Source organism: Hypomesus nipponensis, chromosome 5, assembly GCF_054491055.1.
Source record: "Hypomesus nipponensis isolate SF chromosome 5, ASM5449105v1, whole genome shotgun sequence".
NCBI lineage: Eukaryota > Metazoa > Chordata > Actinopteri > Osmeriformes > Osmeridae > Hypomesus > Hypomesus nipponensis.
Genome location: NC_140365.1, coordinates 1,972,501 through 1,986,920, shown reverse-complemented (window position 1 = coordinate 1,986,920; position 14,420 = coordinate 1,972,501). Strand labels below are relative to the sequence as shown.

General features: G+C 51.3%; 2 protein-coding genes across 5 annotated transcripts in view; both read right to left on the bottom strand.

The window, feature by feature from the left end:
- Window positions 1–97: 97 nt before the first annotated feature.
- On the bottom strand, window positions 98–13,270 carry pld2 (phospholipase D2). Of its 2 annotated transcripts, none has more exons than XM_084698511.1 (24): window positions 12,903–13,270; window positions 10,449–10,609; window positions 9,914–10,041; window positions 9,392–9,534; window positions 9,110–9,203; window positions 8,845–8,910; window positions 8,646–8,704; window positions 8,222–8,467; window positions 7,851–7,994; window positions 7,652–7,735; window positions 7,422–7,500; window positions 6,941–7,051; window positions 6,509–6,718; window positions 6,036–6,285; window positions 5,830–5,948; window positions 5,569–5,682; window positions 5,354–5,458; window positions 5,035–5,123; window positions 4,665–4,778; window positions 4,138–4,184; window positions 3,839–3,973; window positions 3,420–3,573; window positions 1,575–1,692; window positions 98–1,282 (listed from the first exon to the last, which is right to left on the bottom strand). In XM_084698511.1, exons 2-24 carry the CDS (start codon window positions 10,576–10,578, stop codon window positions 1,058–1,060), a joined length of 2,964 nt encoding a protein of 987 aa, XP_084554637.1. In that variant the 5' UTR covers window positions 10,579–10,609; window positions 12,903–13,270; the 3' UTR covers window positions 98–1,057. The 2 variants fall into 2 exon arrangements, with proteins under 2 accessions (XP_084554637.1, XP_084554636.1); XM_084698510.1 differs by lacking the exon at window positions 12,903–13,270 and adding an exon at window positions 12,756–12,892.
- A 784-nt stretch (window positions 13,271–14,054) lies between these two features.
- The window catches only part of chrne (cholinergic receptor, nicotinic, epsilon), a 6,876-nt gene continuing 6,510 nt past the window's right edge, over window positions 14,055–14,420 (bottom strand). For all 3 annotated transcript variants that reach the window (XM_084698101.1, XM_084698102.1, XM_084698103.1), the window contains exon 12: window positions 14,055–14,420. This exon is cut by the window's right edge and continues 734 nt beyond it. The gene's annotated coding sequence lies outside the window, so the exon portion shown is untranslated.

The following is a 14,420-nucleotide window of genomic DNA, read 5'->3' as shown; positions in this document are numbered from 1 at the left end:
CCTCTGGTTCTATATGACAAATGTTGCTTTGAACAGCCCCCCCCCCCCCTCCTCACTTCCTCCCCACCTCTGTCTGCCCCCCCTCCCCCCACCCCTCTTGGTGGAATGTGCTGGACCAGTTACCGATCGGTTACATAACAATAATTCACTCGGTAGTCATGGTGACAAGAAAAAAACAATTAAATTAAGTGTGCCCCCCTTGAATATCTTTTTTATTCCTCCTCCCCTCCCTTTCTTATTCCTTCCTTCCTTCCTTCCCTCCTTCCACAACTTTGTCATATTTTGGCACTGTGTAAATGAGTTTGCCAGTCAACAGTCATTTTCCATATCTGCTCACACCATCTGACGAACACTCCTGATTTAGCAAATCGTCATCTTTTTCCGTCCCTCTGGTTACCTGACCGATCCCTTTCTCTTCTCCCCTCTCCTACTCTCTAGTCCGCCCTTCATACCCATCACCATAACAACCACAAATGTTCAGACAGATTTGCTGGCACTGCATTGAGAGGTAAAGCTAGAGAGAGAGAGACAGAGTGAGAGAGAGACTCAGACAGAGAGAGAGAGAGAGAGAGGTAAAGCTAGAGAGAGAGAGACAGAGTGAGAGAGAGACACAGACAGAGAGAGAGAGAGAGAGAGAGAGAGAGAGACAGAGTGAGAGAGAGAGACAGAGAGACAGAGTGAGATAGAGAGAGAGAGACAGAGTGAGATAGAGAGAGAGTGGGGAGGAGAGGGAGTTAGGACTATCCACCAATCTAACCCCCCCCCCCACACACACACACACACACACACACACACAAACACACACACACACACAACCTTCCAACAAAAAAAGTACGTTCTGTTCTTCCCTAACCGTCTGATACTGCTGTTAGCTCTGCCGCCTCGGTAGTTCCACAGATCAGAGCTTTAAGGAAAACAAGCCTGTCACAAACACAGATCATCACGTGTTAAGAGTGGTTAGAGTGGTTAGAGTGGTTAGAGTGGTAAGTCCCTATGAGCACATCCAACGCATGTATGTGCAGCCTACTTGACGATCCCTCCAGGCCCGCGGGGGGCGCTACGTCCACAGCCCCACAGGAGCCATCCCCTCCTTGCTGCCCAGAGGAGGAAGCAGGTTCTCCTCAGACAGGAAGTTGAGGGGGAAGTGGACCAGGAGGCCCCGGATCTTCTCCATCTCCTGATTGGCCAGCGAGGGGTCTGTGTCACACAGGCGCCCCTGACAGGACCACTCCCTCAGCTCTCGCATGTTGTGGACTGAGTTACAGGGGAGGCAGTTGAAGACCTGCGATAGGGCCACGGCCAGACAGGATGAGGGAGGTAGAGATGGAAAGTGGAGATACGACGTGATGGTTAGGTAGGCAGGGGTGGGTACAGCTCAGTGGTACTCTGTGGTTTTTGACTACAGAGCAAGAGGTCAAGGTTCGATTCCCCCTCTGTACCGTTAGTCGCTGTGGATAATGTTTCAGACAAACAAATTGCGTTGTGAGAAAGTGACATGTTGGAAGAGGGGGCAGGGTGACCATCCAGAGAGTCGAGTCTGGATGTTTATGATGTGTCTGACCAGTTATCTCTACCTTGTCATAAATGGAGGCATTCAACTTGGCCGTCTCGTTCCAGACCAGGTAGAAGAAGTGGTCGCTGACCGGGTCGTCGATGTTGATGCTGGGGTCCGAATCAGCTCCAGTCAAAACCCTGGAGGAGACAGGAGACTGTCACTCACCCTGACACACACACACACAACGTGCCACACACACCCTGCCACACACACACACACATATATACACACACCACGCCACTGCTAAACATGTTGGATAATAAACTGTCTAGTCAAGTTAGTGAGTGCAAGATTGACATTGAGTGTCAACATGAACTCAGAGCGGAAATCCATATTTCCTGCGACGAAATTTCTTCATAAAGAGCTGGAGGAGAACGCATGCGCAGGCCTGTCATCTGAGATGGTTCCCTTGGAAACTGGGAAATATTCTGGATGGCTTCTGGTACAGTATGAGCTGTTCTGCTGGCACATACAGGGTGTGTGTGTGTGTGTGTGTGTGTGTGTGTGTGTGTGTGTGTGTGTGTGTGTGTGTGTAGAGTAGAATCTACACACAGAGTACACTGTGAGCTGAGTATACTCTAAATCCGTGCACATTTGGTTTCAGTCTCTCCGAGTTGCAGCACATGAATAAACGAAAAGTAAAACATAATCAATCATTGGAACCCCGTCCTGATAAAGCTGTTATGGTACTGTAACAACAACAACAGTGATCTGTGAGGAACCCTGCCAGGGCTGTGGCTTCAGGCCCAGAGCCTCTCAGGAGCAGCTGGGGAAGATGTGGGAGTTCATCATGTGACGAGTGAATCACCTCTGCAGAGGTGCTAACCCTCTCACGTCCACACTGCTAACATGAAACACTCTCCAGCTTCAGGCCTAGTTCAACTCCAGCCCCAGCCTCAGTCCCAGCCTCCGCCCCGGCCTCAGCCTCCGCCCCAGCCTCCGCCCCAGCCTCTGCCCCAGCCTCAGCCCCAGCCTGAGGCTCATCCCCTGCCCTTCAGTTGAGATGTTCCTGCAATTCAGTGAGGTGAGCAGGGGTCAGTGAGGTGAGCAGGGGTCAGTGAGGTGAGCAGGGCTCAGTGGGGTGAGCAGGGGTCAGTGAGGTGAGCAGGGGTCAGTGGGGTGAGCAGGGCTCAGTAGGGTGAGCAGGGGTCAGTGAGGTGAGCAGGGCTCAGTGAGGTGAGCAGGGCTCAGTGGGGTGAGCAGGGGTCAGTGGGGTGAGCAGGGGTCAGTGAGGTGAGCAGGGGTCAGTAGGGTGAGCAGGGGTCAGTGAGGTGAGCAGGGCTCAGTGGGGTGAGCAGGGGTCAGTGGGGTGAGCAGGGGTCAGTGAGGTGAGCAGGGGTCAGTAGGGTGAGCAGGGGTCAGTGAGGTGAGCAGGGGTCAGTAGGGTGAGCAGGGGTCAGTGGGGTGAGCAGGGGTCAGTGAGGTGAGCAGGGGTCAGTAGGGTGAGCAGGGCTCAGTGGGGTGAGCAGGGGTCAGTAGGGTGAGCAGGGCTCAGTGGGGTGAGCAGGGGTCAGTGAGGTGAGCAGGGGTCAGTGGGGTGAGCAGGGGTCAGTGGGGTGAGCAGGGGTCAGTGAGGTGAGCAGGGCTCAGTGGGGTGAGCAGGGGTCAGTGGGGTGAGCAGGGCTCAGTGGGGTGAGCAGGGGTCAGTAGGGTGAGCAGGGCTCAGTGGGGTGAGCAGGGGTCAGTGGGGTGAGCAGGGGTCAGTGAGGTGAGCAGGGCTCAGTGGGGTGAGCAGGGCTCAGTGGGGTGAGCAGGGGTCAGTAGGGTGAGCAGGGCTCAGTGGGGTGAGCAGGGCTCAGTGGGGTGAGCAGGGGTCAGTGAGGTGAGCAGGGCTCAGTGGGGTGAGCAGGGGTGTGGTCCAGACCTGAAGCAGTCCTTGCGCAGGGCCAGGGCCAGGGGCCCGGCCTGGTACTCCTCCCCATCCATGGTGGACGGCACCCTCTCCTCGTCCTCCACCAGCACCGCCAGCTCGCTGTCCCGGCTGCCCAGCATGCTGCGGTCGTTGATGTTGGCCGAGCCTGGGGGGGGGGAGGGGGGAGAACACACACCAGACCCTCACACACAGGGCGGAGCCACTGAGGAGAGGACAGGAAGCTGGGATCAAACCCGAGGGCCTGCCGGGTGTCCCCCTCCTGACCCAGGGAGCATCCAGCGCCCTTCTCTGTTTACGTTACTAAGAGATGCGTATCATTTACATCTTAGTGTTGATGCAGAAAGGGTGGTTATCTGTGCGAGGCCAAGCCAGGCTGTGAGTCACAGCGAGGGCTTGTCTCTCTGACTCACCGATGATGTAGCGGCGGTCGTCTGCGATGAGGATCTTGCTGTGGACGTAGATCAGCTCAGTGACCAGGGACTCGGACAGCTTAGAATGGGTCCTCAGACCACACAGGCTGATGTAGTCACACCATCGCTCCTGCACTGCAGGGGAGACACACACACACACACCATACACATGCACACACACACACCATACAGATGCACACACACACCATACACACAACCAGGGAGGACAGGGAGGAGACGGGTGATCAGAGATGGTCTCCATGGTGACGACTGGTCTGGAGGGTGGAGAGGAAGCTCACCTTCTGTCAGTCTGGACAGGATAGAGAACTCTCCTCGACACATTGTCCTGGAGAAGCAGAACACTATCAGTGTGTGTGTGTGTGTGTGTGTGTGTGTGTGAGGGAGGGAGGGGCCAGGTGTGTGTGTGAGTGTGTGTGAGTGAGGGAGGGAGGGGGCAGGTGTGTGTGTGAGTGTGAGTGTGTGTGAGTGAGGGAGGGAGGGGGCAGGTGTGTGTGTGAGTGTGTGTGAGTGTGTGTGTGTGTGTGTGTGTGTGAGGGAGGGGGCAGGTGTGTGTGTGTGTGTGTGTGTGTGAGGGAGGGACGGGCCAGGTGTGTGTGTGAGTGTGTGTGTGTGAGGGAGGGAGGGGCCAGGTGTGTGTGTGAGTGTGTGTGAGTGTGTGAGTGAGGGAGGGAGGGGCCAGGTGTGTGTATGAGTGTGTGTGAGTGAGGGAGGGAGGGGCCAGGTGTGTGTGTGAGTGTGTGTGAGTGAGGGAGGGAGGGGGCAGGTGTGTGTGTGAGTGAGGGGCCAGGTGTGTGTGGTAGCTGACCTGTAGGTGAAGTGCAGGATGGCCTGGATAGCGTTGCCTCCTCCCTCCTTGATGTCTCCCTCGAAGCCTGGCAACAGCGGCACCACCACAAACACTCTGTACGTCTTCTGCTCTCTGACCACACACACACACACACACACACACACACACACACACACACACACACACACACACACACAACAGCGTCAGCACGTGTGTGTGTGTGGCATTCAGCAAGGCTAGCTGAAGACAGAAGATCTCCAGAGGACCAAAACCCCCAGCGGTGCGGAGATCTTTTCTGGCATTTTTCATTTTTCACTGGACGGTTGTAAGTGACAGGAAACGCAGGGAGGGAGAGAGACTAGACTAGATCACGTGACAGCAGACTGACCTATGAGCACGCAGGATTCTCTCGACGATGGCGTCTCCGATGCCGTTGTGGACATTCTTCCCGTCAGCACAACTGATGAAGAACTGGTTCTGAATGGAGGAAAGGAGAGAAAGAAAAGAAAAAGAGAAGGAAGGAGATTGAGATTCGTCTCAACCATGACATCATCCACGTAGCACCTGCCCAGGTAAACACAGCTGCTGCCAAGTGCGTCAAGGACAACGTTCAGTCAACAGAAACACAGAGACTACAGAAACCAGGGAGGAGCTTGACAGAGACCACAGTTTCAATCCCAGTCCCACACCACCTGAGAGCAGTGTACCTCTATATAGATGTAGTGCTGGCTGGTCTGGATGGTGTGGACGTAGGCTTTCAGGATGGAGCTTTCACAGGTTCCTGCTGACCAGCGATCCACGGAACGCAAAACCTATCAGAGGAACAGAGAGAGAGAGAGAGAGTGGGGGGTATTGATTGGTGAATGTGTATGAGTGGCGTTGGTGTGTCTGGTGTGTGTGTGTGTGTGTGGTGTGTGTGTACCTGGACTTTGGCCCTCCCAGCTCCGGGGACAGTGAAGGGCAGTGTGTTGGCTGTGCTATGAGACTTGGGTAGCAGACAGGGGTAGAACTTGTCCTTGTATTTGTTCTTAAAGATCTGCAGTCGGCCAAACAGAGGAAGGAGAAGATGGATGATGGTGAGACACACGAGTGCCCCAACACACTACAGCCCACCACACACACACACACACACACACTACCACCCCACACACCCTCCTGCTCCTGACGACCTTTGACCCCTCACCTTGGTGAAGTTCCAGCGCTGGATGAAATGGCGAGCGACGTCGCGGGCAGCCTTGCCGTGAACAGCAGAAGACAGATCTCTCCACGGCATGCGGGGGACCTGTGTCCGATCAATGTTGTCTGGGGAACATCAACACAGAGATCCCTCAATACGTGTGTGTGTGTGTGTGTGTGACAGAGAGAGACTGTACAGGTTAGCAGATGTACCTTCGAAGGGTTTGTCCAGCTGGACCCAGTCTCTCGTGATGAAGTTGCTGTAGTCCTTCCCCAGCCACAGCAGGGTGTTGTCAGTCAGGTCCTCAGGGTCCGCCTGCGCTGGTCCCACTGGGTCCAGGGAGCTCCCAGCACCGGGCGGCCCCTGGTGCTGGTCTCCCTGGTGCTGGTCTCCCTGGTGCTGGTCTCCCTGGTGCTGGTCTCCCTGGTCTGCCTGGTCTCCCTGGTCCACTTCATCCACTGCCTGAGCAGACAGCAATATACCCGTGTTCCATCTTCTGCTCTCACAGACTTTAATCTCTCAAGCTGCCCCCCGTCCACCTCCCCCTCCCCCCTCGCTTCCGACACAGAGAACTTCCAACCAGAACTTGCACTGAGAGACAAGTGACTGTTCCTTCCTCCTGTGTTAGTCCCCTGATCAGACGGACAGGGTTCGATCAGCTGGGAGCTCAACAGAGACGTCTCACCTCTGACCCCACCCTCCTCTCCGTCTCCAGCCCACAAGCGGCCGTCTCCGTGGAGACCAGATCCAACAGGCGGTACTGGCTGTCGTCCCATCTGCCAAACGCCAGGTCGATGCCTCCCACAAAGGCCACCGATTGGTCGATGGCCACCATCTTCTCATGGTGCGCCCACAGGAACACCACGGACGAGACGTGGTCTGGATGACGCATCACCTGGGGAGAGACAAGGAGAGATACCAGGGGAGAGACCAGGAGAGAGACCAGGAGAGAGCAGGGGAGAGCCAGGGGAGAGACCAGGCGAGAGACCAGGGGAGGGAGATACCAGAGAACAGATGTCAGCATTAAAATGTCATGGTTTCCCCTCTCTTCCTCTACAGCATCCCACAGAAACAACATGACATCTACAACAGCAGGTAGTTTACTGGGGGACAGGACCTTAATGTTGGGGTGCATGTTCATCAGGGTCCTCTTGCTGTGGTCGCTGTTGATGCCCAGGGCCATCTCCACCTCCTTGTAGAGTAGCACACACACCTTCACCCCCTGCTCCTGGAGAGAGGGAGGGAGTCATCACAACTAGCCTGTGTTCTTCTGTCTGAACATGGAGATAACTAACTCATGCCATTCAGGGAAGTCGTGTACATCTTGAAGACTGTTTACAGGAGGAGGAGAAGCAGAAGAGATATAGAGGATGATGAAAGGGCTTCAGATTGAGATTAAGTAGGAAGGCTTCAGGTTGAGACTAGGTAGGAAGGCTTCAGATTGAGATTAAGTAGGAGGCTTCAGATTGAAATTAAGTAGGAAGGCTTCAGGTTGAGACTAGGTAGGAAGGCTTCAGATTGAGATTAAGTAGGGAGGCTTCAGATTGAGATTAGGTAGGAAGGCTTCAGATTGAGATTAGGTAGGAAGGGTTTCATACTGCTTTGCGTTTGAGGATCTCGTCGAGACGCCAGTACGTATTCGTGGCTGGGCGCTTCAGGAAGACTTCAGGACTGAGCCTGACGGCAGAGATACGACATTCACCATCAGAACTATCGTCACCATACTGTTCTATAACAACACTCACTAGCATCACCATCATAACGATCATCATCATCACAGTTTTTGTATAACACTTTTAGGGTCAGGGTGAGGGGTGAGGGGTCTCACCACCAGTCTGTGATGAAGATCTCCTCCTTAGCCTGCTCAAGAGCATCAGCCAGATCTGCAAAGTAGCCACTCCCATTTACATACCTGCACACACACACACACAGTAAATACATATCTGATACAAAGATATCATTGATAAACAGAGATATTTGATGTGGATATTTGACAGGCATATGTTTGCTAGATGTATCTGCTGTACCATTTGGTGAGGGTGTGGTCGCGTGGCGGGGCAAAGCCGTCGAAGCGCTGCACCTTGAGGAAGTCACACGTCTCAGCCAGACGATGGATCTCATGACTCCACCACAACGCCTGCCGGTAGCTGCTGCACTTAATGACCAGCTTCCTAAAACACACACACGCACGTGAGATGAGCTGAACTTCTCTCAGTCCGTATTACAGCCACAACAGTGCTTGCATCTTTTCAATATTCACAAAAGCCAAATGCGCTCGTACACCAGACTGAAACGTCCCACGCACTCAGCAAAACCCCCCACATCAGCGGGAACGCAGAAGAACACGGGGCGCCGAGCGCCAGTCAGACTGTAGAGAGGGACCCCAAGCTGGTCCTACCTGGTGAAGTTCTCGATGCAGACGCCATACTTGGTGTCTGTGTATGCACGGCCCACTTGAACTTTGAACTCGGGGTCAAACAGCAGGGCAAAGCAGACCACTCCGTTCTCCCGGTTGAGGTAGAGCAGGAAGGAGTCCTTCACCACAAGCCAGCGCCGCGACCAGCGGAAGCAGAACTGGTGGTGACCGAAGCAGTTCAGACCCTGGATACGGTGACCTCCTGACCTCTTGAAGATCCAGCCCTCGCTGGGAGACGGAACTGCTGTTATTACACTGTTATTACACTGTTATTACACTGTTATTATACTGTTATTACACTGTTATTACACTGTTATTACACTGTTATTACACAGTTAACTTAATTACCCTGCTATATAGTTATTATAAAGTTGTTAGTGTGATTATACGACAAAGGGTGACTTACAGCCCTTTAGGTCCAAGATCACTGACAAAGGACAGAGAACTGACATCAAGAAACTCCAGCTGGAATCAGAGCAAGAGATATCAAGAGAAGGTGAGTGTGTGTGAGTGTGTGTTACTGTGTACGTTTGTTACTGTGTGGTTGTAAGTGTGTGTGTGTGGGTGTAACTAGACATAGACAGGAACATAGAACTTTATTTCACCATGCCGTGAAAGTTTCTACAGAAACTGTTTTCCAGCAGTCCGTTCAGGTAGTCCTCCAGGTATTTCTGCAACAGAGAGACACAGTCACACACTGACACGGCAGACACAGTCACACACTGACACAGCAGACACAGTCACACACTGACACGGCAGACACAGTCACACACTGACACAGCATCACACTGCAGACTCATCTGATGAGGACAACAGTCTGACGTGTGTGTGTGTGTGTGTGTGTGTGTGTGTGAACATGCAGCCTGGTACCGGTTTGCTAGAGCTGCGTCTTATCCTGTCTGTCCCGTGCAGAGAGGGCATCTCTTCAGTCATGTTCCTCAGCTGCTGTCTCTGGATCGCAAACCTGCACACAGCATTTCAGAATAAGAGTCACACCTGCACACAGCCTTTGAGAATAAGAGTCAAACCTGCACACAGCATACCAGATCAAGACTCTAAGCATGTGCGAGCACAACCAAAACAAATCATCTCTCTGCTTTGAATAGTAAGCAAATGTGTGCTGCTCCAGGGCTGGGTGGAGGGTTGACTGACCTGCCCAGCGGCAGGAAGTGAAGCATCATCTTGTGTTTGTAGATGTCTCTGTGCAGCTCCTGGAAATGCTTGTATTTCCTTTTCACCGTCCAGCTGAACCTGCCGTGGGTGAGCCGTACGGTGTAGAGAGTACACACACGCACCTGCAACACACACACACACTGTATCACACACACACCTGCAACACACACACACACACACAGTGTATCACACACACACTTGCACCACACACACACACACACACTGTATCACACACGCACCTGCACCACACACACCTGCAACACACACACACACACACTGTATCACACGCACCTGCAACAAACACACACACACAGTGTATCACAAACACCCTGCCACACACACACACCTGCACCACACACACACTGTATCACACACACCTGCACCACACACACCTGCACCACACACACACTGTATCACACACACCTGCACCACACACACCTGCACCACACACACACACTGTATCACACCCCCTGCCACCCCCCCCCCCTCCCCGAGCCACACCTTGGAGCGCGTGGTGTATCTCTCCGTGCTCTCCACCTTGCAGGTGAGCGGGGTTCCGGGCAGCAGCACTGGAATGCCCATCTCCCTGAGGCCCAGCAGGTGGTGAACCACCATGAAGGCCCGCCCATCTGCAGGGAACATGCTCGACACGGTGACCAGGAGAGCAATCGCCACTGTGACCGCACACGGTAGCCCGTGTGTCGTCGCCATGGTGACTGACCTGCACACAGAACCTCCCTCTGCACAGGTGTAGCTCAGTGATACAGCGTTTCACTTTAGATCAAGAGGTCAGAAGTAAAAAATAATCCCCTCCTTTACGTGTCTTTTGGATAGAACTGTCTTCTAAATGAAAACATTCTTAATATTATTATATCATTATTATTATTGACACCACTGCCCGTGTGTGTGCAAAGACAGGAGGTGCTGTGAGACAGGAAGTGCTGTGAGACAGGAAGTGCTGTGAAACAGGAAGTGCTGTGAGACAGGAAGTGCTGTGAGACAGGAAGTGCAGTGAAGTGAGCCCGCGTCTCCTCACCACTGTCCACCAGGAGTCCGTCGACCTCCTCTTGGCTCAGGTGGTTGCCGTCCCGGCTGAAACGCCTCTTCTTCAGCACATGGGCCACGGTGCTCAGGGCCTCTACTTCTCCCCCTGCTGGTATGGACATGCTGCTGCAGTACCACGCCTTTCAGCACAAGCTGGAGAAATTACATTTTTTACTAAACACAGGACACAAGACAGTTCCATGAAGCAGTCATTCAGAGTCCTGTTCCAAAACCAGACCTGCTGGTAACAGTGTGGGCTTATCTGGCTGAATATTTATAGTCCAGAGGGGATCGAGGTGAGATTGGGCTTCGCTTGAGTCTAAATATAATCTGCTTCTCTCGAGTGCTTCAGCGCAAGAGCAAACAGGAAGATCGCATCACACCAGCAGCATGTCAACAGGTCCGCTGAGGCCTAGCACACAACCGAGAAGGTGAAACAGGCAGACAGACTCACCCATGAAAACAGCACTGGGAGATTCCAATGCTAATGCAGCTAGCGCTAGCATTTACCTGGTGTTAGCATCAGTAAAGTGACACTTGAGAAGAGTAGAAACAGTAACGCACAGAGTCAGAGGTGTCAGAGGTGGGCACGCTTGCGTGTGTGTGGGAGCAGATGGGCTCTGATTGGCTGGATACCGTGTTGCCAAGGCAACCAGGTTCCAGGTGGAACACTACCCGGAGTGAACACAAGGAGAGAGAAAGAGAGAAGGGTGGTGGAGAGGGAGAGAGGGGGGAGTGGGGGGAGAGAGGAAGAGAGAGAGCGTGACTCTCTTCAGACTAAAGAAGAGAGAAACAGAGATGAACGAAAGAGGGAGGAAGTGAGGAGAAAGAGGGAAAGAGGACCCGATCTGTCTAATCGAGCAAGACCTCATTAACTTCCCAATTCTACTCTCGTTTTGAGCTAGTCATGTTGACCTACTGTCCCTGTTTCCACCACAGATTGTTTATTGGTTTACGAACTCTTTGCCACTGGAAGACGGCAGGGCAGGGAAGCCCCCTCCATCACTGAACAGGAAGTCAGGTGGAGGATGTAGTCATAACAGCAGAGTGAACTGGAACCACTGCTTCCAGGAAACTCTGGTATCCATAGTTCACACAGCCTCAGGTACTCTGGTGACAGAGAGCAGGACTACCAGGTACTCTGGTGACAGAGAGCAGGACTACCAGGTACTCTGGTGACAGAGAGCAGGACTACCAGGTACTCTGGTGACAGAGAGCAGGACTACCAGGTCCTCTGGTGACAGAGAGCAGGACTACCAGGATGAATCCTCTTTGCGTAGGATGTTAGAAGGTTTTGCCATGAGTCTCAACTCTACAAATCCATGTGTGGTGTGGTCCATGCAATACTACTGTAATATACCGACAGAGAAGCTCCAAAACTGTGTGTGTGTGTGTGTGTGTGTGTGTGAGGGGGGGAATACCCCGTTGCAAACAACTCTGTGTGTGTATGGGGGAGGGCGGGGGGGGGGGTCACGGATGGGGTCAGGGGTCAGGGTGGGGGTGTCTAATGGATCAAATGTTGTACATTTAGAAATTGTGTTTTTTCTTATTTTTTTCGATTCCATACAATTCCTATGCCTTATTGGAGGCATGTTTCATAATGTAAATAGATAAACAGGAGGCTTACATAGATCTAGACTGTGATGACCAGTACACACCGACCGCAGAGGGAATGAATCACACGGCCGGAGAAATGATAAGTCTGCCACGCACCCCACCTCGGGATGTTTGGGCCATCATGTTGACAAAATAAGTGCCTAAAGCATCAATATTTACATTTAGATTTGAGCTGATAGAGTGACGGTGGAGACTAAAGTACTCGGTTCAACAAGGTTTAAGACTGTTGAAGGGGTACAAAAATATATATAAGAAGTTGAACAGTAGAAACAAGTTGGAAAATTAATTGACTGATGCCTGTCATGTTTGTCAAGTTTAACGTTTTCAAAAACTAATGGTAACATAAAAATGCATTGCGTTGCAGTTTCTTTAGCGATAACAGCTAAATGATTTTACTCTTTGATTGTGGTCGTCGACTGGAATGCTATAACTCAAGTGATAAGACAGTTCCTACTGTATGCACGTATCTCAGGATACTCCAACCAATGTGATTAAGTGAGTTTGTAGTAGTCAACATAGCAGGCATTAGAAAAATATTCCCTCGAAATTGCACCCAAATATGTTGGTAGTTGAAATGGCAACTTTTTTCCACCGTCCGAGAACCATTACTATGCTAACTACGTATCCACTCAAGCTGCAGTTATGTGGAATGCAGAGTGCAGGGATGAGATTCGTTACTTACTTTTTGACGTTATCCCCTTCCTAACTTTTACCGCGCGGTAAAATCACAAGACATCAAAGAGATAGATCCGGGAAGCTCCGAAAGATTACAGCAATAACCTACGAGTTAAGTCAATAGCTTTTATTCTTCCTCTGAATACAGACTTACCAGTTTTGAAGAGAAAACAGGGTGTTTTATTTGGGTTGCTGTACACTCAAAGTGACGTAACTAGTCGACTCTAGTCCCTCCTGCAAAATTGTATTCAGGTCCCGAGATTCGGGTCATTACAAAATCATGATGAGTACAGATTTGCCTCAGCACTTTTCAATACTTCTCATTATAGTAGCCTCATCGGATTTCTGTAAATGCGGTATATGTTAATCAGTTTCCGTGACATCATCGTCCTTTGCTCATAAACCATAACACGCCCATGTGTCCCTGATCCTTCCACTGTTCGCGTTCGGAGGCTTAAATATGTTTTTCTCCCTCGATGAGAATAACCAAGATATACGGTAAAATTGACAAGTCTGGACTGGTGGTTGCTCCCGGAAGCCAAAGGCAACGAATGTACAGTGCAGCTGCCTTTCTGTGCTTAGAGAGCTAGGGACACAGCTGTGAACTTCCCTTCCCACATGTCTTACAGCAGCGACGGGTCAAAGCGAGCTAAGCTCTCGAGAGATTGCTATGAAAAGCTGCTTCGATAACATATTTTTCACATTCGATTATTCAGCACTGCAGACACTTTTATACAAAGCGACGAACATGGGGATTTAATAAATAAGCGATTTTTGATACGCAGTCAAATGCTCTTACCACAGAGCTAGGGTGAATTCGGGAATTTTTTTACATGCGTTTTCTCACAGTGCCCTGATCCTGTGGCACCACCAATCACGTTTTGTGATTTCAGTCACATAACATCCATGCTAAACCTAGGGTAAAAGTTCTGTGGACTAGACATTGTCTTGGGCAGGAAAGAAAACGCTCTGGAGTTTAGGCATCTCACATTACCCCATGTCCCCCTATACTCTGCTCCATTAGAGCATGTCCTCTATGATGTGACTCAGATCGCGGGCACTATACTGCCCTGAACCGCATTTGTGGACAGTGTCTGAAGTGGGATGTTCCATAGCCCTGTAGGTTTAGGCATTACCATGGATGGATGCACTGGAGCTATGGACTTTACACCATTGTATGAAGACTTTCTCAATGAAGTTGAAATGGTGTGTGTTGAAGTGTGTTTAGGCCTATTCGTGCGTTTACTGTGCTGTAGGTTTTTATGAATATGGGCCCCAATCAGTATCAATAACTACCGTAGTCACATTAAAAAACAAAATTGACTTTAATTTGAATGAAGACAACAGAGAACACAAACATTACAACTCTGGATAATTAAAGTCCTTAAACAGTTATATTCCTAAACGTCCTCATTGAGATCTTCAGAACAAGTAAAAACAACAGTGTACTTTCAAGAAACTGTCAAGAAAATCAAGAATCCCATACTGGGACCAGAACACTAGTCAGCACCTCCTTCACACAGTACATTCCTTCATGTGATCCCCACTGGTTTGTCCAATTCTCTGTAAGTCTTTTTTTTCCCTGCCCTGGTATCCTGTCTGTTTTCCTGGGTGTGTTCCAGCCCTGGTCTGGTCTCTCTCTCCTGGCCCCCTGCACCTCCGGTCTGTCCTT